General features: G+C 39.5%; 1 protein-coding gene across 3 annotated transcripts in view; it reads left to right on the forward strand.

The window, feature by feature from the left end:
• The first annotated feature begins 13,520 nt into the window (after nucleotides 1–13,520).
• Nucleotides 13,521–23,649, forward strand: part of HDAC9 (histone deacetylase 9) — a 275,826-nt gene continuing 265,697 nt past the window's right edge. For 2 of the 3 annotated variants that reach the window (XM_030971826.1, XM_030971824.1), the window contains exon 1: nucleotides 13,522–13,704. In XM_030971826.1, the coding sequence (XP_030827686.1) occupies nucleotides 13,599–13,704 (106 nt within the window). In that variant the 5' untranslated portion in view covers nucleotides 13,522–13,598. Of the gene's footprint in view, nucleotides 13,705–23,649 lie in introns of all 3 variants that reach the window. The other variant, XM_030971825.1, reaches the window with a different exon arrangement.

The raw sequence follows: 23,649 nt of genomic DNA on the forward strand, positions 1-23,649 counted from the left end.
TGGGAGTAGCAAAAAAAGAAGGAAAGGATTACATTTATAAATGGGTCCCACAATACAGAGACTGTTCTGGTCAATTTGAAAAGAACATCCTAACGGAAATATTTACCCTATTTGCAAATGAGGTTTCCAGACTCATGAGAAAGGTATCAAGAGGACTGGTTAATTTAATGTTGATGAGAGCAGAGAAAATTTATCATGGTCAATCATTGTTTAAATATTCCTATTCCAAAAATAGACCAAAGCTATCTGTCTATGCCAGGTCTGGGCTGGACATGAAATAGAAGGAGCAGGGTGTGTATGGCCACAGCTTCAGCTGAACAGGAGGAAAGGTCCCTCAGTTGATCTCATTAACTCATCAATGTACAATAGATTGAATGGCAGAAATATTTACTCAAAGGCATGTGTTTGGTTTTTAGGTATTTGTTGCCTTTCTTTTCTTTTTCAATTCATTGTCTTGAGCGCAGATTGATGCTTTTTTCTTTAGAACCAAACATTTTGTGTTTATATGAGTGAGATTCACTGCTTGCCACAACTATTGCTAAGCTGTCTTGTTTCTCCTTGTGAATGGAAATATCAGTAAATGGTAAGCCTGGGAATCTAGAGAGACATAAATTTTTTTTAGCTGTATTTTTTTTTTTGCAAGTGGCAATGTTCTGTAGTTTACAGAACTACATAACATGTTCTGAAGAGAAGGACAAGTTAAGGGAGCACAGGTAAAACCAAAAAGCTTTTGAAATGTGAAAACAAGCAGAGCCTTTTTGTACTCGTCTCTAGCTTTTGAAGGAAAAACACCTACTCTTGTGGTTTAGGGAAGTCACTTGCAATTTTATTTTGGTAGTAATCAGCTATCTGAAGTAATGTAGGCTCTACAAAACATTGACAACCATGGGTAGTATACAGTGTTGCCAACTCCCTGTGGAAGGATGCAGATTGCTAACTGACTGTATGCTGTAGAAATAGTTCGGCAAAAGTATTTTAGCCTAAAGAAAGTGTACGTTCTCCGCTTCCACGATGTCTGAGCACCCTTAAAGCACTTGTGTTCTAAACAATAATGCGAAACATGCTGCTGTCTATTCCCAGTGGACATATGGGGAACTGAAACATAGGGTGTATGGTATCTCTGATCACTGGAAATCTGTGATCAGCAATTGAGACTCAAGATGACTCAATCCTAGTCCCCTAGCAATTCTGGGTTTTTTTAAACATTTATCAACCATCCCTCATGGGCACTTCTAACAAATATATGATGAATAAATACATAGATGTAAAAATGTCACTTTATCTTTTTGAATGCTACCACAAGAAAAGTAGAAATCTGGAAGAAAAAAAAAATAGTAAAAAACAGTCCACTAGTGTTTTGTATGTATCTCATAGCTATGTGAATGAAAAGCAAAATTTCTTCTTGGCACTGCCAAACTAGGATTGCTGCAGATCTCTCTTTCTGCCAGTGAAAAATTACATTGCTTCAGGTACAGGAAAAAATGTTAGTTTGTCAAATATGGGAACTGGTCATCCATGAGAGTCAGAAATAGATTATTTCATGCTCTGAATGACAGTGAATGGTACAAGCCATGTTCAGGCTGGTTTGCTGTGTTGTATGTAAATCAGGTAATGATACTGTACTTTCCATACTGTACCCTCTTACAGACTGGATAAGATGTATCTTGCCTGCAAATTGAAAATTTAAAAACTATATTATTCATTCTAATTATGAACAAAATTAATTCTCTTCAAGTCTGTGTATTAAGCAGAGTAGCACATAACAAGCCTTCCTGTATATAATTTTTCTATTCCAAAGACAATAAAAATAACTGTGAGCCTTATCAAATGGGGTGGCCAAATGATATGGATTGTTTATCAGCCTCTCCTGTGATGCAAGCAGTGTTGAGAATGTCCCTTTGTCTGTGCCGTGCATAAATGGCACACTGATTGCTGCCTCCTCTGAGACAGGAAAATTACAGGCTGGTGGGGGAGTTTTGTGCACAAGCATTTAAAGATGCAGAGGAAACCAGAGTCCATTAGCTAGTCTAAGTCCTAAGGTAACCTAAATTTTATCTGAATTTCTATGAAAAGTAAAGGCATCAGCTGAAGTCTTGTAGAAATCGCCTAACCCAGTATTCCTTTTTCTGCATCATCAGAAAATAGTGTGTTCTGTATAGAAACTAATTAAAGAATACTGTTCTCCTTTGCAAAGGAGACCTTAATTGTTTCTTTAACTAATGCAATTTAGATCTATACCAACATGGCTACAAATTGTTAGAACCTTGAGGCTCTAACAAAACCTGTTTTGAATTCTAAGATTATTTTTTTCACCCCATAGTGTCCAAAAGATATTTGAGTGCTGTTGGCTTTGTGCATATCTTTAAATGGTGTTGGCTAGTTTGAGTAGTCAGTTAAGCTGACCATATATATTTTTATATATATATTAGCGTGGCCATATAGGTTTTCTGTGATTCATCAATGTCTTTGATATGTAAATCTTCTTGAATACCTGTCATATCAGTTAGTAATAAGTGTTCTGCATTAGTATGGCACTGTCAGGAGTCCTTTGAACTTCTGTCACTGTGCTTGTGGCTTGACGAGGCAGAGAGAGGATCTCATAAGGATAAAAAGTTCTTGCTTTTTGTGATTAGGCTTTTGGGGTTTACTTCTTTGGTTTGTGCTTTTTGAGCTGCACTGGAAAACTGATCTGATCTGATTTCCATTCAAATAATGTGTATAAATACATGTAAAATTCTGCCACCAGAACATGGACAGCAAAATAGTAGGAGCACATAAGAAACTCTTTAACATGATGTTGCCAGTGAAACCTGCATCCCATCCAAGTAAACACCATTCTACTGATCAGCACTGCAGCCACACCAAGACTGCAGAAATAGCTGGTTTGATTTCAATGTTCCAAAAATATATTGTTTAGCACACATCGTCTTCTTTAGAGGATGGTCATATTCAGGATGCTGGAGAAATGGCTGTCCTCAGATTCATTCATGAGAAACCCATTCTTTCCCAATGCCACTTGAGAAGGAGTTACCATGATCATTTGATGCAGCCCTCCACAGCTGCAGGTCACTCTGAGGGAGGTACATAGCCACTAATGATCTACTGACCACCTCTGTCCTTTCCTTCTCCTTACACTGCACAAACCCCTTTGTGGCATCCTGTGACAAGCTTGTGGTCTTTGGATCAGAAGGCAAAGTATCACAAAACAACTGATTTCCAGAAAAAGCATGTGAGAAATGAAGGCGCATCCCAAACTTGTATGTTGCTGGTGCCTGCAGTTCTAAATAACTTGGCAAAAAAATGAAATGGGAGCCATAGGACTGTAAAAGATTGACTGATGAAATATTTCTGTTGGCAACCACCCTGGTGTATTTCCAGCCCGACATTCTTTTTGGTAGGTATGCCTTGGAGATTTCCCCTTACAAATATAGTTAGTTGCTCAACTTCTCAACTTATTCATTCTCTGTTGGGTCCCAGAATAGCATACCGTCTCTCTGAATTGCTGGAGGCTTTCTGCTGCATTTGAGAGGACACTAAATGAAGAAAAGTACACACAGTGTTGTAGGGCCCAAGTCAATAAAATACTCCATCATCACATGCTTTAAATGAGATACTTACTGAAGTGCCTTTTAGATTTTTTGTTGTTGTTGTTTACATCAATGTACTTGTGCTTTAGTATTTCATCTGTGATGTGTGACACCAGTAGCTGAAAGTGCTTTAAATCTGCTTAAATTTTTATACACACACACACACACACACACACACACACACACACACACAGGAGGTTTATACATATAATGTCTTTATGAGAAATGTGCTTTGTATGCCTGTAAATAGTGATTGAAAGAAAATGGGTGATTAAATAGCTTACAGTAGCATTTTATTTGAAGTTCCTAAATAAAACCAGCTCTGCTGCATTACTTCAAGTAAATTATTCCTTAAATGCAAGGTTGTCATATTTCTGTATAGTCCAAAATTGGAGACAAGCATTTCTTTAGAATGGTAAGGAAATTAATATTATAAAACACAAGAATGTTATTTTTAGAAACATTCTTACTGGCAATTAAAATGAAAAATAAAGCTTGACCAAACTTAAGCCTCTTTCATCACACTGGTAATTAACTTATGAGGGTTCTTTTCAGACCTATTATTACAGCACATCTATTTTTAGTTAAGGTGGTGCCCAATTTTGCTGCACCCCTTTTTCAGAAAATACAAAACCAGTCTCATGGCTTTAGTTATCATCCTTTGTCTTCTGAGCTGTGGAAAGCTGTTAAGTCATGGCAAGTAAACCATTTGCTAACTGTATGTTCACTTTTTAGTTGCCCAAGTTTTCTGCCTCCACCTTTTTAGCTTTTCTTTTTTTCTGGAATTCCGGCAGAGGTAAGGAGAGAAGATGGAGAATAATATTAAAGATAATTTGGGTTGTGATTTCTTTATTCATTCCTGTGGACTCAGTCCATACATGCCACCTTGATCTGTCTAACTTTTGTCCTTGGATATTTTTAGCCAAGACCGCCATTTATCCTGCATATAGCATTATTGTGTGGACTGCTGACAATGCACTCATTTTTTTCATAGACTAATCATAACACTTTGTTTGGATTATATTCAGATTTAAAAAAAAAAGTCCAAATCTCTGTACTTAGTACTGAAATGTACTTAGCAGCTTATTTCACTGGCAAGTGCTTTAACAAGAGGAGAAGGGACTGGAAATGAAGTGCAATCATAGCATGCACAGACCAGTCCATCTGTGACTGACAACTTGTGTGAGACCTGGTTTGTGATAGTGCAGATCCTTGGGTTTGTGGACTGAAAGGAGGTGTTTTCCTGTCATTATCACCTGCCCTGCCACCCTGTTCTCTCCACTGCCAATCAGCAAGGTATGAAGTGCATAGAGGACTGCTATGATATTTTTAGAACAGGCCTTGAGCCCAAGTTTGATCCAACGTTTTGAATGGTCTGTCTTCTCTGCTCATGGCATTGGGATTCCACCATTAGCTAGTTACTTTTCACTTATTGCTTCATTTTTGGACTGCCCTTTCCCAGCAGCAATTAGGGTTGAAGTTATTACAAGAGCATTCCCCTCCCAGATTCTTTGCAAGACATAAATATATCTGATTGAAGTTGATTAGAATGGGAGTATTGCCTAAACCTAGATTCAGTGTATTATCTTCCTACTCCCCTATGCTTTTAATGCAGATTATCAGTTCTGACCTGTGCAATTTTTTAGCCATTGACAGCGGTTTGAGGCTCAGAAGAATCTGGCAGGTTTTTTGTGAAGAGTTCTCATTCCAGAAAACTAGGGCTTGGGACCAGCCTGGTCCCTTTGTCCTAGAGAGCTCAAGAACCCACATCTTTCTCCTTTAACCAGAGATGGGGCAGATGAGGGACATGTGGGCCACATCTGCCTGCTGAGGTGTGACTTTGCTGGGCATTTGCTTTGGCTTCCCTCTCCATTTGTTCCATCCCTTCTGTGGGATCAAGTGCCTAGCAAACTGAACATTGCAAAATTTGGCTAAATCAGCTTGAAGGATGGATACAACCCTTTTAGGGCTGGTTTGGCCTTAGGATTACCAGCTGGATGCCTGTATTTACGAAAGTCAAATTTGTGACACATTTTGGCAGTGCCACGGTGCATGCTGTACACAGTACATACTGCCTTTACACAGTGTAAAGGTATTTTCAGTTGCAGTAAGTAGTTGCATTAAGATTTTCAAGGGATTTTCAAAGTGGTTTGGTTAGCTAAAGGAAGAGGTTATATTTACTTGGAATGTGTTGTAATTTTCATTTCAGAGCTATGAAACCTTGCTTTCAATTGTATTTTGATTCCCCCCCTCTTTTGCAATCTATAAATTTGTTGCAGAAAATTAAGATTGTATTGCTCCTCAGAAGGAATGCTGGTTCTACTGAAGTCAGGCAAAATATTTACAGTTTACTCACTGAAATCACAGTTTCATCGTTTTAACATTTCCCCAAATTCACCAGCAGTGTAAAATCAGCTCCCAAGCTGGTGAATATTGATTACATTTTGGGTTTCAGATCTATTCCTTACCAAAGTTCAAGAGGATGAAGAAAATTAGATGGAAACTGGATCTGGGTTCACTGTAACATTTTGAAAAAAATCCAGAAGAAGCTTGTTGCCATCCTGGCCCAGCTAACTGTGAGGATTTTGTGTGGTTTCATAACAGCATTATTGACCAGTATGAGATATGACCTTTGCAGAGCGCAGCAGTGGTCAATTTGTTACTGCTCTCAGGGGCATGTTTGTGCATCCAGCACTGTTTCTCCATGTGCTTGAATGCTCCTCTGTGAGGGGTGGAGATGCTGGCAGAGGAAGGAGATCCAAGCAGGCAGAACAGTGGGAGAAACTGGTGTGTGCCCACGGCCAAGCACATGGCCTGCTATCTCAGGTCCATTCTTTGGCCCACACATTAAATGAGGCCCTTTTTATAGTGTTGTATATAAAATGTTTTTTCTTGGCCAAGCTTCCATTGGATTGAAGTGACAGTTCTCTGACTTAATTTCAACTTTTTTTTTTAATTTAAGAAAATGTCTTTTTTTTTAATTTAGAAGAGTAATTGTTCCAATCTACATTGGTATCTATCTACTAAAAGTCTGCTTTAAATCTACTATAGCTTTATAATCTGCTTGTAATATATTATGTAAAGCCACCTCATCACTTCATGAATCCAAGTCTGTATTTAGAAAGACCCTATTTTTGAAATCTAATTATTTGATGTAAAAGGGCAGCTTTGAATAGCAAAATGAAGCAAACATTTTGTGGGTTCTTTTTTTCCCCAAAGGCTTTTTTCCACAAGTTATTTACAGTGCACTCCACCGTTCTACTCTTCTAAAAGCTTTTTTAGTATCATAGGAAAGCAAATATCATTTGGATTAAGAAAAAAAAAGGCAAAAATTAAGACTTTGTTTTTCAGGAGAGGATAATTTCAAATAATAAAATTATTTCTGATAGAGGAATAATTAGTTTAGTTTAGTATATATGACTGTGGAATTTATTATTCCATTAATTCAGCAATACTTAGTAGTTCTTACTAGTGTTGAACGGACCTGAAGTGGGAACTGGCTGGTGGACCTGGATATACTCACATTAATGATTGAACTCAATGATCTTAGAGATCTTTTTCAAGCAAAACAATTCTATAATTCTACCCCCATGATGTGACCTTTTTAGACTCATGAGATAAGACCTGTCTTGGAGTTCTACAACAAAAGTTGCCTTAAGCTTGACATACAGAACTGTTAAAGTTTCTTTTCAGAGACATGGTCAATACTGATGTAAAGCGCATTTGGAAGTTACTGCAGTGTTTGAAGCATGCTTAAAATGCATGTCCACCTCTGGCTTGAATTTTTCTAATAAATGGATTTTTCTTAAGGCCTTATTTCTTAAAAGAAAGACCATTTTACTATCCCACTGGACATCTTGCCCTGTGCATTGTAGACAATGCCAAACCACCCCTGAGCTTCATCAATAAATTTAGAATCACAGGTCTTTAGGTTTCTGGTTTTCAAAGGTTTTCCAAACCTATTTTATGCATGTTGCATGTCCAGCCATCCTCAGTTTTTCAGCATTCCTTTTCAAGTATTTTTACTGGGAGAAGTTACAGTACCCCAAGATATTCTATGAATATATATATCACCTTACTGCTGTTATTAAGTACAAACTTGTTACATTCCCAGGGATTTTATTAGCCTTTTTGGTCCTGGTGTAATCCTAGGAGCTTGTATTTGGTTGGCTGGCTTCTGCTATGATTCCAAAACCTTTGCACGGCCACTGGTTTCCACAGTTCAATTATCCAGGCAGCATGCATGGCCTACATTTCTTGTCTTAAATCAAAAAAAAAATCACTCAAACATATATTACAAGCTAGAGATGGTGTTTCTATTGGTTTTCTAGACATAGGGATTTAGTAGTCTGTTGTCCAGGAACAGTGACCAAGTGATCTGACTTGCCAGACTACCCATGATTAGGAGATGCAGTGCAGAACCCTGCATGGAGGCTCAGATTATCTGCTCATTAGGTGTGCAACAAGCTTGAAACGCCTGGAGGATGCTGAACATATTGGCAGCTGCCCCAGGTGATGTGCTCCAGGGCTCCTTTGTGCATGCGCACCCAGGTGTGCCTGGTGGAGCCAGGAGCAGCCAGCACAGCTCTAGTGTCTCTCTAAGGAAAGTGGGCACAGCCAGGAAGAGCCAGGAAATCTCACATTGCTCATATCTCCTCTAAACTCATTAATGGCATAAAAGGGACAAAGTGCTTTGCTGGTCTGAGGCATTTATTTGTCATTAATCTGACGTTACTTGGGCTTGTGTTGTTAATGTGCAATTTACCTCAGTCTTGCCACAAAACATGGAGATTTTAGTTCCAACATGAAAAATGACTTTGTCAACAGAATAAATGGATTTTGATGTTTTCCCTAACCTAAGTATTTACTTGCTACATACCTCTATATTAGTGTTAAGGTCTTTTTATTACTTGAGCTTTGTGATTCAGGAAAGTTGAATTTATGAAGCCCTTAAGCATATGCTTAACTTAAGCCTTGTGCTTATAATCAACTATGTGCTGTTGAGGTGTTGTCCTGAATCTAAGACTTAATTTCTAGTAGATTTATTTATGTGAATAAAAAATTGTATTTTAAGAGGAGAAAGAAGTGATGTCATCAGCTAGTTACAAAACCCCTGAGCTAATTTGCATGAGAAAGATGCAAGAGTCTTTGAATTCTTATACAAGAGATGATAAGAGAGCCATACATTTATCTTACATAGCACTTCTTATCCTCAGAACTTTGTAAAGTTTTACTCTCCCATTGTTTGTCACAAAATCCCCTAAAGCTACAGATATGCCTTTCTTTGTCCCAGAAAATTCCTTTGAAGCTTGAATTGAGCTAAAACACTAGAATTGCAGTTTTCTCCTCTTAAAAAAATGTCCATCACATGGTTTCCCAACCCTGCAAAGAAAAGCACCATGTATTCCTGCACAGGCAATGCCAAGGCTTGCTACACAGAGAGTTGGTTGGAGACATTCCTGTACTTTGTATTTCTAACAAAAGCACATGGATTAAGCAACCCATTTGAACTCCTCCAGGGACTTGGAATATGGTCCCTTAGTTCCAAGAGGGAGAAGGACCAGACCATTACAGCATCTCCCCTGATTTCTTGCTGCTCCCAAACCATCTGCTTCTCTATGGTAATAGTCTTTAGCTGTTCGTTAACATGGTTAATCCTCTAGCATAAGCTGCAGTAATTTATGCTGGATGTTTGGGTTTCATGTGGTACTAATGGTATCTAATGAACTGTGGCTTCAGAAACATCTGTTCTACAAAATAGTTAATTTTTTTCTTCCTTTTTTTTTTTTAATCCCAGTGACTGGATACACAAAAATAGTTAGGAAGTCTTTAGGCTGCAAAGATTAGAACTCTAACCTCCAGTACTGAAATAGGCCAAATTTAATTCTACTCATGCAACCTTAATTTAGCTCCCACTTGTTTATGAATTGTTTGACATTGATGCATGCTATTACTCCCTGCTTTTTCACTTGCCAAATGAAAAGGGGCTGAAAAAAGGTTGAATGGGACACATGTAAGACTGCAATGTCCTCATTTAAGCATATGACTAGAAGCTAAAGAACATGTCTTTTTTAACACGTTCAATATTTATATGATACAATTGAGCAGTATGATAAAAAAATCTCTGCAAGTATTCATTTACAAGTAAGAAAACTGCAAAAGCAGAAACTAAATTATTAATATGAATGAAGGCAATGCTCCAGAATGGCATGTGAAAAATGGGATATGCTAAAAACAATCAGTAATACACTGTACTTTGAAAGGAAAATAAAAATTAAAAAAAAACCACAAAAGTATTACTTAATGATAATATTGCAGAGTTAATAACAGTAGAAATCCTAGCTCTTTCCAATTTGAGGGCTTCATTTCTTAGTCTTAATATTGCAGTAATGGGGTTTCCAGATTTAATTTCCTTATATTTATTTGTTTTGAACAACTCAGAGGGAAAATAAGAGAAACACATTGTGAAAATGCTATAATGAGATCACAGTGCTACTAACACGCCTTAAGTTTTCTATAAAGTGGCTGATTGCATTTAGAGTCACCTCAGCAGCACTAAATCATTTCAGCATTTTACCTTCACTGCCAGCATCATTAAACTTCTCCAAGTTTAGGAAATGCATTTGAAAAAAACAGAAAAAATCCCCTCATGTTCCTGCATGAAAATGTCACCTTATAACATCCATAGCTTTAAAAATAAAAACCAGATTTTCTTCAGGCATGAACCCTTTATCCTTCCCCCGTGGGACTCTTAAGGAGCTCTTTAAATTCATGTGATTGTGCAGTTAAAGTCTGGGCTGACTCAGCAAAGTGTTTAACTATGTGCTTAAATTCTATTGCAATCAATAGAATTTGAGCATGTGCTTAAATATTATGTTGAAAAGAAATGGATTTACACATGTGTTTTAAACCTAAGCATGTACCAAAGTAGGCTTATACTATGTCAAAGCAAGTCGGAAGAATTCAGGTTGTAAAAACCTTACCTTTGTGGTGACTGATTTCATAAGTAAAATATTTTTATATAGTTTTTATGTATCATCTAAAATGTATAGCATCATGCTGTAGTTATTGTGGTCTGTGAGTGAGTGAACATAAGACAGTTTATGTGTCTGTCAGTTTAAAATATGTACGTCGGAATTAAGAACACTTGCAGCTAAATATCTAAGTGTACATTTTCTGCTCTTGAATATAGTTTGCTTTTAGTTAGTTACTGCAGTATTTTAAGTCATTTAGAGCTGTGAACACTATCTTTTAAACTGCAGCTGCATATATAAGAAGTTATAAACACATATGGGTACCTAATACCAGATCCCACACTCCACAGTTTTCCATGTTCTGACCTGTTTTTAACTTATTCCTCCCGTGTTTCCCTGTAATATGAAACTTGATTATTTTGAGGCACTGAATCACCAAACAGCGTCATGTTCTGTTTGGCTGAAGGGCATAAGCAATTCCACTTTTTCTATTTACTTCTGTCTATAAAAAGCTTTTTCTGCATTAGAGGAGATTTCTGTTTCTGCTGGTGATGGTTCTTGCACTCTGTTAAACTGCTCTGCGCTGTGGAAAGGCCACGTATTTCCCACAAAACATTTGGGCATTTTTATTGTCCAGAGAAAATGTTTATGATACCAAATTGTCAGCAATTCATGATGCAATGGTACGTGCTGTGCTCACCTGAAATCTTGCACTGTAACACCCTACCTGTCACTGCGCTGCCAGTGCCCCTGCCCCTGCTCATGGCCCTTTGCAGAGCTGGGTGCAATGCCATCTGCAGGGCTTCACTGCTTCCTCAGCAGGGAAGAGAGATGCCAAGGAGAGCAGGGTAGCAAGAAGTGATAGGTACTAACTTGAGGATCTTCCAGGGAAAACCCCAGCTGCTGCCAGCTGCTGCGGTCTCTCCCTGTCCAGGGGGCAGGCCTTAACTCTCATCAGGACCGGGTGATTTGGCACATGGAAGAAGAAAATGTTTGGGATGATGGGAAGACTTGAGCCACAGACTTCCTAGGTGCCATCAAGTAGCCAAACATCACAGGATTGTCTCAGTACTTTGTTATTGGGAATCTTTTCTTGGGTAACACAATGATGAGAAGTATATTGCAATATATACTGCCCTTAGCTATCATCTGTCATGTAAGCATACAGAAGATTCTTCACCAAAAGGCAGAAGAGAACCCCAAATACTGGGCAAATTCTTGTGTCTTTAGGAGCAAAATATTATATTGATAGTTGAGAATACTGTGGATTTCTAGAAAGCTCCAACATGGCTTCTGTGTTGGCTTCTTGATTTATGGTGAGGAATTACATCCCAGTGGCCACTGTTGCTCCCGTGGAGCAGGAACATGGAGCAGACATAATTTTGGTACGACAGTAGTCAAGCTGCTGTATAACATAGACAGCAACAGCTTTGGTCACCTGTATAAAAAGTGCTGTAAGGCAGAGTAGGGCTCTGAGAAGTAAAGTACTGTCTGTAACACTGAAATGAAAGTTATCTGTGTGTAGGTATATTAATGATCAAATGAGATGCAACTTTTGAAATACCAGTATGAAAAACAGGCTTCACATGTGTGAAACTTGTCAAACCACAGAAGAGCATGGTGCTGTTGTCTGATACGCTGTCAAAAGCTGCTCTTCTGAAACCACATCATCTTGGAGAACTGAAAAAGACGCTGTGTAAATTGCCTAATGCTTCTAAAAATAAGTGTGAACTACTCAGCCTCTCTCCAAATTTTAGCAAGTCAACCAAACAGTGCATAGTCCGTAAGTGTGTCTAACACGCTGTGCCACAATCGGTGACTTACTATAAGAATTATATGAAGCATGCTAAATACGGAAAGGCTGCTTATAGCTGCACGCACAAACCCCGGTCCGCATTGGCATCTGCCCCCGCCTCCTGCTCCCCCCGGCCCGAGGAGCTGCAGAAATCGCCTCTCTCTCTCTCCGGCTGCGGGTCCTGCCGGGAGCTGGCGGCCGCCTGGCTCCCTCCCCTGCCAAAGCCAACTGTGGCGTAGCCAGAGAAACGGGCAGCAAAAATAGAACAGCAGGATGGCTGCGCGTGGGCGAGGCAGAAACCACATCGCCAGCAAAACCTCCCAGCGTTATTTTAGGACCGATACGGGCAGAGGCCGTGGCGTTTTGCTCTCTTTTCACAAAACACTCCCCGGGGGAGGGTGAGGAGGGAGAGGGGCTCAGGTCCCGGGCGGGGACCGTCCTTGTCCCACTCCTGCCTCCTCACTGGCGTATCCCCAGTGACACCGGGCAGGGGGAAGGGGTTAATTGAGCCCGAGGCCGGGCGGCGCGCAGAGGACGGGCGGCAGTTTGAAAGACGGAGACTGGACAGCTGTGTTTGCTATGGTATTTTTAAACGCATTAATGCAGGCTCCAATCACCCGGCCATGCTTGACCTATTTTTGGCTCAGGCCGGCCATTGTTCTATTTCTGCCGCCGCTGGGCCACGAGGGTGTCAATTCAAATGCAAATGAGTTGTCGCTGCTGCTCCCGCCAACTTCGCCCAGCCGCCTGGCCGAGGGACAGCCGGCCGGGAGCGGAGAGGGGCGCGGGCACGGCAACGCGGGGCTAGGCTGGGGTCAGCTCGGTTAAACCCTCCGCGGCTCCCGGTGCCTGGAAAGGTGGCTTACTCGGTTTGATGGTTTGTTAGAGGCAGTTCCCCCCCCCTCCCCGCCCTGCCAGGAAGCCCAAAGCGCAGAGATATTTCTTCATTTCTTCTTCCACCTGCCGCTGGCTGCCCGAACGCAACTGCTCCAACTCGGCAGCGCTCAGCCCCCCGCACGCTCACGGCTCCCTTCCTGCGGGCGGGGGCTGCCGACGGCGGATTTGGGCTTTTCCTTCTCCTCACAGATACTTGTGCAAATGCTTAAACACTGCTAATTGCTGAAGCATATTATCTTACGACCCTCGCTGAAGGAGGTAGGACCGCAGAGGGTCGTGCCCGACGCCTATGTGCAAGTGCAGTGATGAATCTCTTGTGTAGCTGAAGTGCAGACCAGTTGGAATATGCTGCAGACAATTTACGAGAGTGAATCGTGTTTTTCCTCAGATGGGGTTTCTGGACGTGAACAGCTCTTGGCTCAGCAAAGAATGCACAGTATGATCAGCTCAGGTAAGAGACAGCTCCGTGCCTTAGACTTGAGTGGCTGACCCGGAACGTACAGCCTAGCATGACAAGTAAACACCCTTCCTTTCAAGAAATGACTTGATTTTTGTGGGCTTTATCCAAGTTGTTGTTATATAATTCTGGAAGTATTTTAGATTGCAGCTGCTGCTGCTTTTGCGAGGAGTTTGTCTCCTTTGGTCTGCTGCTTTCCAGACGCAGCAACATGCTCACAACTGAAGTCGAGTTTGGGTTTCCTTGTTTGTTTTGTTGCGTGATTGCAAAATGGGGCTCATGGTAGAGGCTTGCTCACAGGAAGAGGCTCCCTCAGACAGACCTTGTCAGGAGGCTGCATTTAGAGCCCCTCATAAGCAATTCTAGTCATATGTCTGTTGTAAACAGGGTTTGCTCTTTCTGTGAGTTTCCTTTTCTCTAGTTTGCATATAAAGGGGGCTTTATACCAATACCTTTCTCTTTTCATCACAGTGCTACTGCAAAATGTCTTTAAACTGCATGGTTTATTTTGTTCCTTTAAAAATATTTGTGAACCTGGCAATGCTAGTTACAGGTAACGACTCACTGAGATGTAAATCGGATGTGTTTTTTCATGAAGGTATTTCAAAGCTGCTCAGAAAGAACACTGCATGTTTCCTCATGTATGTTTCCTCACAGCTACCCCTGTGTTTTCTAGTTGCCTTCCTAGCTGTGTTTGAGACTTGCTACTGAGGATAAATTAACTTGGAAGAATCATTGCCTTTCAATTTAGATGGGCTAAAAATGTCAACATTTCAGGTTGTCTACCCTTGCCTATTCTCTCCTAAAGTTAATTCCAGTACAGTTTTTATTGGGATGAAACTCTTGTATATTAAGGCACAGTGTTTTTCAGTTTACATCTATTTAAACCTAGGTTTCTTACTTTGTTTTTAAGGAAGTGTTAGTTTTGTAGAAGATCCATATGTGTGATACGGGATTAATTATTTGCGTGTATTTTAGTCTTAGTTGTGCCCCCTTTGCCTTTTTCTTTTTCTTTTTTCTTTTTTATTTTTTCTTTTTATTTTTCTTTTTCTTTTTCTTTTCCTTTTTCTTTTTCTTTTTTTCTTTTTCCTTTTCTTTCCCAAAAGTTGAATGACCTCAATTTCTAAAGACAATTATATGTGTAGACCATACCTCTCTTCGCATATTACCTCTTTCAGTACACCTGTTAAGCCTATGTCTGTTTGTTTTTTTAAAACTGTTTATTTTCCTGCTTTGTAGAAAAAGAGCTAAAAGTTCTACTTGTGCTCCATTCTTACATGCAATTTTAGGTTGTTGATCATCAATTTCAGCTTCTTTGTGAGGGACACAAATCAGGTGAAGGCACATTTATAACTATGAACGGCAAAGCTCTAGCAAAGACTATGGGTAAGAGCAAAAGCTTTCCTGGAAGTGTTACAGTTCTTCTGCAAAGCCATCTACAGTGTCAACCTCTTGTTCAAGAATTGTTGCTTTGCTTCATTGCATTTCCTTAGTTTTCCTGAACAGCTCAACAGGTGTCCAGTACTTTTAAATTGGTTAGAGATAAGGCCGATTGTGTCCTCTCCCTACTTTGTTTTTTGCTGTTGTTGTTGGGTTTTTTTTAGTACCAAGTCAAGTTGAAATAAATGGTTCAGAAGTGAAAATTTTGGGGGTTTATCTCACTGTGCTACCCTTTAACTGCCAAATAATATAATAGCAATTTTTTCATTTGAAACTCAAGAAAATAAGGTGATTTTCTGTAAGTTTATAGCTCTGTTTGTCTTCATTGGAAATAAGAATATCATATAACTGTTGATTTGTATCTGATAGTACATTAGGTAAGTCCATATAACATACACAATTTCCCCTGTAGTGCCAAGTAGAGTAAGAGGGGGGGCTTAGACTAAAAACAATCCCTACAAAAGCTTATTCAATAACATTGTCCAGATAAAAGATGTTTAAGTATATATTTATTCTGTGAAACATGAAATATTCCTCTGTGTTTCAGTTGGCCTTTAAAATATGCAGTTAGACTACAAGTAGTTGACATTATACATAGTCTGCAGTTTCAGTTCATGTCAATGAAACCTCAAAGCCTGGTGCTGCTCTTGGTTACCTCCATCTCCCGCATGTTCAGCATCTTGCAGGATCAGTTCTGGTAACTTTTCATTCTTTCCATTTATGATGCATGTAGGGAAGAAAGAAATAGCTAGGGTATGACAGTATGCACTAGCATTTGGAGAAGCCAGAAACAGTCATTTGAATTTTCCTTTTCACAATGCTCTTACTTTAAAGTTGTCTTTGCTTAAATGTGTGTGATTTATACTCAGCATGTAGTTAAGAAAATAACAGATCCATAAAAGTTTGTGCTTTGCGCCCTTGATGTGCTTGCTCCAAAGACTTCAAGAATAACTTAAAACAGACAACAACAGTCAGATTTTTAGGTTTGCTGGTATCCAGATACAATGCACACATATTATGCAACTGATTTTAAGCTGGGCTGCAGAGGTCCCTCAAAGAGGACAAGTTCGCTGGCCAATGGATTTGATTTGCAAAGCAAAATGTCTAAGAAATTTCTGACAAGAGCAGGCATGGGAAATACTTTAGACATGAGAATCAGTTCTCCTGGTATTCCCTCAATTACTGCCTTGCCTGTCTGCCTCCATCCTTGCTTGTAAGTCATACTATGAATGAGATGATCTGGATAGGTACCAATCAAAAGTCTAATTATGAATGGAGCAATCTAGATCGGCGCTGACTAAGAAGCTGTGTAATTTGCAGACACCTACACCTTACTGCAGAGAGCAGTTTCAGCTGTCTTTAGAAGACTGAACTAAATTCTCCCATATGGTACTGTTGCTCTAAAATGCAGCAGCAAGTGCTGTGCATCTTTATATGAGAAAATTATGTTGATGTATTCTTATTTGGTACCATAGTTATTTTAACTTCACATTTGCAAAACAAATCTGGGGTCTAAAGCCTCTTATTTACCTGGAATTATTTATCTATTCTGTCCCTTTTACTTTACACAAAAAAGACTCAATTTCCATGTGTGTGCAATGCCACAGTGGATCCTAACATTCAGCCTCTGGCTCATGGCCTCTGATCTTTTCACAGCACAAGTAATAAACTGAAAGTCCTTGCAAAAAAGCATTTGGTGCAGCACAGTCCATGGGAAAAGCACTCATTAAAATGTAGTTAATAAATAAGCGATGCAGGACTACATTTCTTAAATAGATGGTAGTTGCGTGAAGGAGAAGGAAGGACCTACCCAGTCCTGGTATCTGTAGATGTGGGACTTCAGGTAGTAATGCCAGCTTTTGGTGATTTAATAGACAGCGCTGGTTTTTCAAAGGGTAAGGTTGTTAAGTCTTCCCCACTGGCCATATCTTGATGTACAGTCTTGAAGTACCCTGCCTGAATTCCACCGTGGTTTTTATTGGATAAGACATCCTCTGCTTCCTGCCCAAAGCTGTTCTGCTGAAAAATCAAGAGTTCAAGGAGATAGTGAGCTTAAAGCTTGGCTTGTCAATGGGTTGACAGGTGACCTGAGCAAGTTACACAATCCTGCTTATGTCAGCTTATCCTTCTGTGAAACACAGTAAATGATACCTGTCAGGACCAGGAATCGATAGAGCAAAACTATTCTAGAGGGGATGTAGCGGTTCAGAATGATTAATTTGATTGGCTTCACCTACCTACAGGCTTGTAAAATACCTTCAATTTCACAGGTGTCGCAAGTGGATGTAGTGAATGTTTATTCTCTGCGCCAGTCAGGAAATGTAAACTGTGTCACTTGAATATAAATGACAGAATTACTGCTGCATGCATCGTGCTGTACGTGGGTTGGCAGGAGCTCATGAGCAATCTTCCCTCAGTAAACCCCAGTGTGCACAGTGTGTCCTCTATGTTGTCTCTATCATATGTCTGCATGACCTTGTATACATGGGGTTTGCTTTACTCATGGATTTATATTGCCTTCAGGGAAAGTTCTTTGATATTTGCCCTCCCATATTTTTCTTCTTTTTTTTTTTCCTGAACAGAACCTTTACTTGCTCACCTTTTTCTGTGGAGAACCTGCAGAAAGCAAGTTAATTTAAAGTTTTGCTCTGATACTCATTAAAAATTTGACATATTTGTGTATCTCAATCAGGTAACATAAACTTCTTACAGATACCAAATGTTTCATTTATGGTGTTTCAGGCAGTAACACTTTGGAGAGAGCAGAAAGAATGAGAATAGATGTGCTGAGTTTTGTGGTTCTTGTCAGACTAATGAAAAAATTGAGTGTGGAAATTCAGTATAGGGAAGTTTTGGATAACAAACAGATTGGCTTTTTCCATGCCTTTTGTAAAGACAAGGTATACGATAATCTGGTTCTTCGTAGTAATAGCAGAAGTATTTCAATTAATTGCTAGGGAAGTGTAAGGCCTTAGCCATATACAATTAATACAAACTGAGAAGAAACAAGCAACGTAGACCTGCAGGTCATGTGTAGTTACAATCTCACTGATTTTGAGTAGAGGCTTTGCCCTGCAATGTATGCTGGGCAAAACTTTGGTTGTGAATTCAGTTGAACAAAACCATGGGAAAATGGAAGTAAGCTGCTTTTTCTGTTTTGTATTTGAGATGACATTGAATACAGACCGATGTTTCCAATTTCATGTGTCTAATGCTGTAAGAACTAATGCTATAACATTGCCTTTTCCTACTTTTGTTCTGTTTTTTTTTTATTCCAGTTGTAGTTTCTGATGCTATGTGATTAGCTGATGTTCTTGATTTATATTAGGAGGTATATTTATAGGTTGTGAGAAAAGCCTGAAATTCAAAGTACAAGACTGACAAGAATAGCAAGTTAGAAAAGCTGGAAAGTAAATAAAAAACTATGCAAAACATTACTTCAAAACCCCTTTCGGTGCTTTTCAGAGACCATTAAACACTGCATTTAGTACAGATGTCCTCTAGTACTGGTGCTAGGACACTAGCTCCCTCTCTGCAGTGTGTTGAACTAAATCTCTTTATTGGAAAACAGCTTTTTATTTCAGTTGTTTAGTGCTTTAGCTGTTTGGCTTTATAACATGTATTGGTTTGCGCTGCACTCAAACACACAGCCCCAGTCAGTCTTCTCTTCTACAAAACTATGAGCAGAATACATTTAGTTCATTAAGGTTGCACTCGATATGTGGAACGCCTGTAATTCTTCTACTGCCAGACCCATGTTTCTGTGCTGACTGCCCAGCCCCTCTCTTCTGCACTGTCTTTGCAGAGAAACCAATAGCTGGGAGAAAGCAGAATAGATAGATAGCCTGCAAAATATGCACATTCATTTCAGGTTTTGATGATGGGGGAGATTTCAGATGTTGTTGCATTTTAACCTTTCCCAACTGCTGCTGGGGGGTAAGAGTTTTACATGCTGGGTAAAAAATACCATAAAGAAACCAGTCGGCAGATATTGTTAAACACATGAAAATCTAAAATGCCCTGTTCTGTGGATCTCTTTAACAGGCTGACTCCTCTGGGTCAGTTATTCTTAGCCTAGTTATTTTCATCTTATGGCATTACAGGTCTAAGATTAGCCTGTTAGGCGTTATCATGCCATCTGAGTTACCTCCTAATATAACTGTACACCGGAATGATTATTTATAGACAGAGCATTCTGTCATTTTTGCTTTATTTCTGGTAGTTTAAATAAAGAAGAGCAACATTCAAGAAAAACCACAGATTCCTTCCTGCTGCCAAAACAACATGATAACTGCCTGATGAGGGGCGGGGATATTGTTTAAAATGTGTGCTCGCAGCAGATGCAAACATCTTACCTCTCCTACAACAAGATACCTCAGGGTACCACTACTTCTGTCTGTTCTGGAGGAGGGAGAGGGGTGCCAGATTGATGCACCAAATGACAGAGCTGAGATGAGCTTGTGGCTGCTGATGACAGCAAGGATAACCAGGTGCTATTTTTAGAGGTCGGCTCTGTCAAGCTCCATGTTCAGTGTGAACATGTCACATATGCACAAAGCTCCTCCAAAATGGACCCAACTAGTTTTGTTACATAAAAGTGATATCTGCTGTACAAGTAGCCTCCTGTGTGATTTTCACAAGACATAACAGGAAGCTTCAGTAAATGGACAAATTTTATTAGAGTGTTCTTCATGATTGCTACACAAACATTTCTTCTCAGTAGAAAAACTTTAAACCTAAAGCAGAGTTGTTGTTCAAGAACACAGTAAGGCTTGTTCTCTCCTAAGGCAGTTGGCCGGGGATTTTTGTGTTTGTATGTGCATAACTAGGAGGAAGCTTTTAGCTTTTAGTGGCAGTTTAGCAAAGAGCAGCAAAAATAGGAAAGTAGCAGATCTTCAGCTGGGTGTCAGTGCAGCCTCTGCCTGCAGTTGTTGCTCGAGAAGCAGGCAGCTGACAAAAAATGGAAATATTAAAGGATTATAATTATCTAATGAATCCCATCTCTTTTAGCTTTCTGCTCTAAATAAATGGCATGTTTCTGTCTTCATGCAGATTTTTTGTGTAATCAGGGGGCACCTGATTTGTTCTACTTTAAAATGTTACTGGTGTAAAAAGGTTTGCAAAATCGGTCGAAGCCTCTGCATGGTTGAACCAGTGCTGCTTTAACTCCCATTATATAATAAGCAGCTCATTTTTTTTTTGTCAGCCTGGCAGTTCTCTGCATGACTGTAAAGGTACTTTGGCATTTAGTACAATCTGAGCATAGCCAACACATCTGTTTTATTTGTTTGATGTCTCATGGTTGTAAACTCCTTCCAGCTTGTGGAGCATACAAACATGATAAGCTCCAAGAGTTCAGGCCTTTTGCAGATGAATATGCTAAAAATGCAGGTTGCTTTATTCTAATGATAACATGTTCTTCCTAGTAATAAGACTGAATATCATCAAAGGGAGACAAGAGAAGTAACAGAATGAATTCTTTGAAAATGCCAAATATAAATCATGTTTTTACAATCAAAGACTATTGTTCCTCTTTCATGATCCCTGTGGTCAAAGGTATGCATGCCACAGGGAGGAACCACAGTTATTCAATTTCAGTGAAGTCTGGAATGGAATAATGAGCAGGCTTAATGTTAATTTAATAATTTCCCCCAATTGTTCTGTTCTTAATCCAAGTTTCCTTTTTCTTTCTTGGTGCCCAAGGCCACCTCCTTGTTGGTGTTGTGCAGCAACAAAATGAGAGAAAGCAGGGAAAACAGACTGTTAGTGCTTAATCTTACATAGAGACTCTTTTTGGAGTTTTGTACTCATTTAGTAAAATGTTAGTGTTGGCCTTTTTATTTACCTGCTTATAATTCCAATTTTTGCAGAGAAAGTAAGTTCTTACTTTTCTACATCCACTTGCTTGATCTCTAGATAAATATCCTGGTTGAAAATGTGTATTTTTCCTAAGCCTTGTGAAGTCTTTTTTTTACAGACAGAAAAATGTAAAACTCCTGGACTCTTCAAATTTTTTATATTCTAATTTGAATTTGACCTTGAAGTTCTGAAGTGCTTAAAAGAATATGTGTTGCAATATAACAAAGAATCATAAAGTAAAATACCTAGATTTTTTGAGACTTTATGCTAACATAAATAGTGATGGAATTAGTATGAGGCACAGAATGGTGTTAGAAATAGCAAAAGGAAAATCATCAGTATTCGTAATTTTACTGTCTTTATATTAGCATATATTTATTTCATGTAGGCACATAATGTTAAAGGATTATATAGAAATTTCTAGGATGCTTCAGAAGGCTCCTCCTAAAAATCCCTGCACAGCAGCTGCTGAAATCTAGTGAGACCTAAATTCAGGAGAGCATTTTACCTTTATCTAGTAGCTCTCCAGCCTGTGTCATGTGTATGCCCAAAACTGCTCCAGACTCCAAGGAGGCATCCACTCGTTCCCATGCACACATCTGGAAGTTTGTATCCTTTTATGTGCTGTCACTGTTTTTTCCTACAGGATCTATTTCAGAAGATGAAGAAAACTTTATTGTTTCTATTAAGTATTGTCAGTAGTTATCACAGTAATAATTCCATAGGATATAGTAAGTTTTACTTAGATTTTCTCAAGGAGTATGAAGGAAGGACTGGCAGAAGAGAAAGGTTGGAAGAAATTATGAGGGAATTTTATAAATGGAGTAGTAGGGCAGAAATGAGCTATACAAGCACTTCCTATGTTAAAATGCTGTTGTGAGGGAGGGTGGGAAAGGCTCTGAAGATGTAAGAGAACTATGTGGGAGGTGGAAACCAGGGGATTTTGAAGCACGGTTCTAACTGTCCATGAACACAGTAAAAATATAGTTGGAAACAGTTAAGAAAGAAATCAACTGAGATGAGAGAAGTTTCTGTCAAAGAAATCTCTAATGCCATAATAAAGAATACATGGGAAAGTATGAGTATTTTAGAATCAACAACCCAGGTTGTTTTTAAAAACAACCCAGAGCTGTGTTACTCTTGTAATGACACATAAGCTAGTATTCAGGGATTTCTCTTGCCATTGTAGACATTCTTTTTCTGTTTTCTTGGTCTGAGAATGAGGTTTGTGAAAGGGAGCAGTATAGGACACAGATTTTGTTTATGCACATACTGCAAATTCTGCTGCATCTCACCATCCTGAACTCTTTCCCTCCAAAGTAGCTCAGCTTTCCTGGAGAACCTGCAGAACAATCTCAGCAGAGCTTTGCCAAAATTTTCCATCCCTGTGTCAGCTGCACCATTCCTGTCCTGCCTTTTCTTCTTGACCTAGTAGGCAATTTTCTGAGCTCTGTGCTGATTTTCTGATTTGTTTGTTCTTTTTCTTCTTGTGCCAGTGTATACAGGGTGATAATGGGGCATCTGGAGAACTTACTAACAAATGCCAAAACCAAAAGGACATAGGCAAAGAAATAAAGGAGTGCTAATGTAACTGAACTAAGTAATGGTGATGCTATGAATGATTAAGGATTCTAATATTGACACAGCTATTTTGTTTAGAAAATATATGGTTAGAAATGGGAATATTTAGAAGAAAATTACCCTTGGGATAAAACTTTTAAATATTATCTAAGAAAGACTGCCTCTCTCTGGTTACTGGTCATGCATATCTACTTGTCACTGGTATGCATTTACAAAGATATATATATATAAAAATATATAGCCTTATCACCAGTCTTACTCTGCCTCTCTTCACCGAGGACACTCTGGTATGGCTATATGAAAACCTGTAAAAACTAAACATTTTGGGAACTCTGGGGTAGGCTTGAATGAATGCCTGAGGCAAGGTGGTTTTCCTTCTGCAGGCCTAGTAGCCCACCAGAGGCACATTCCATAAACCTCCTCATCTGGGTCTGCTGTTCTTCATCTGCAGATACCCAGAGGTGTGCAGCAGCACATGTTTGTTCCCAAGACCTCAGAAACTCATTCTTAAGGACCTGTCTTTGTTATTTCTTCTAGGGAATACTATTACAGGTCTCTCCTGGTAGTGCTTAGGAGATCTAGGTGCATGGCTGATTTTAAAACATTAGCAGCCAAATAGTCTTCAGTGTTGTCCTGCAGACTCAGAAAGACATGACTGAGTGTAGAAATCTGGACTCTTCCTTTCTTCCTTTTCTCTGGGTCTTCATTCTTCTGCTGGACAGTCACATCACTTGTACCAGCACAGGTATTCATGTGTCCATTGGGGCTGGTGGAATGAAGAGCTGATGTTGGTTAAAAACATGACCCCCAGGCCCCTGTGCCACTGCAGTGGGTGCTGCAGTGTGGGGAAGGAGGGCATCAATCATCCTTGGGGTCAGAGGGACAAGTGGGGAAGGGAGGAACAACCACTCCTCTCAGCTTTAGCTATGGCATACAGTGGCCTAAAAAATATATTTAACCTGCTACCTGGGAAATCTTCTGGAGATTTCACCTTGCTTCTCTTAGCATTTTGCCGGACAGAGCCTAAAATTTCACACTTAATTAACACGTTGTTAAACT

Source organism: Camarhynchus parvulus, chromosome 2 (genome assembly GCF_901933205.1).
Source record: "Camarhynchus parvulus chromosome 2, STF_HiC, whole genome shotgun sequence".
Classification (NCBI taxonomy): domain Eukaryota; kingdom Metazoa; phylum Chordata; class Aves; order Passeriformes; family Thraupidae; genus Camarhynchus; species Camarhynchus parvulus.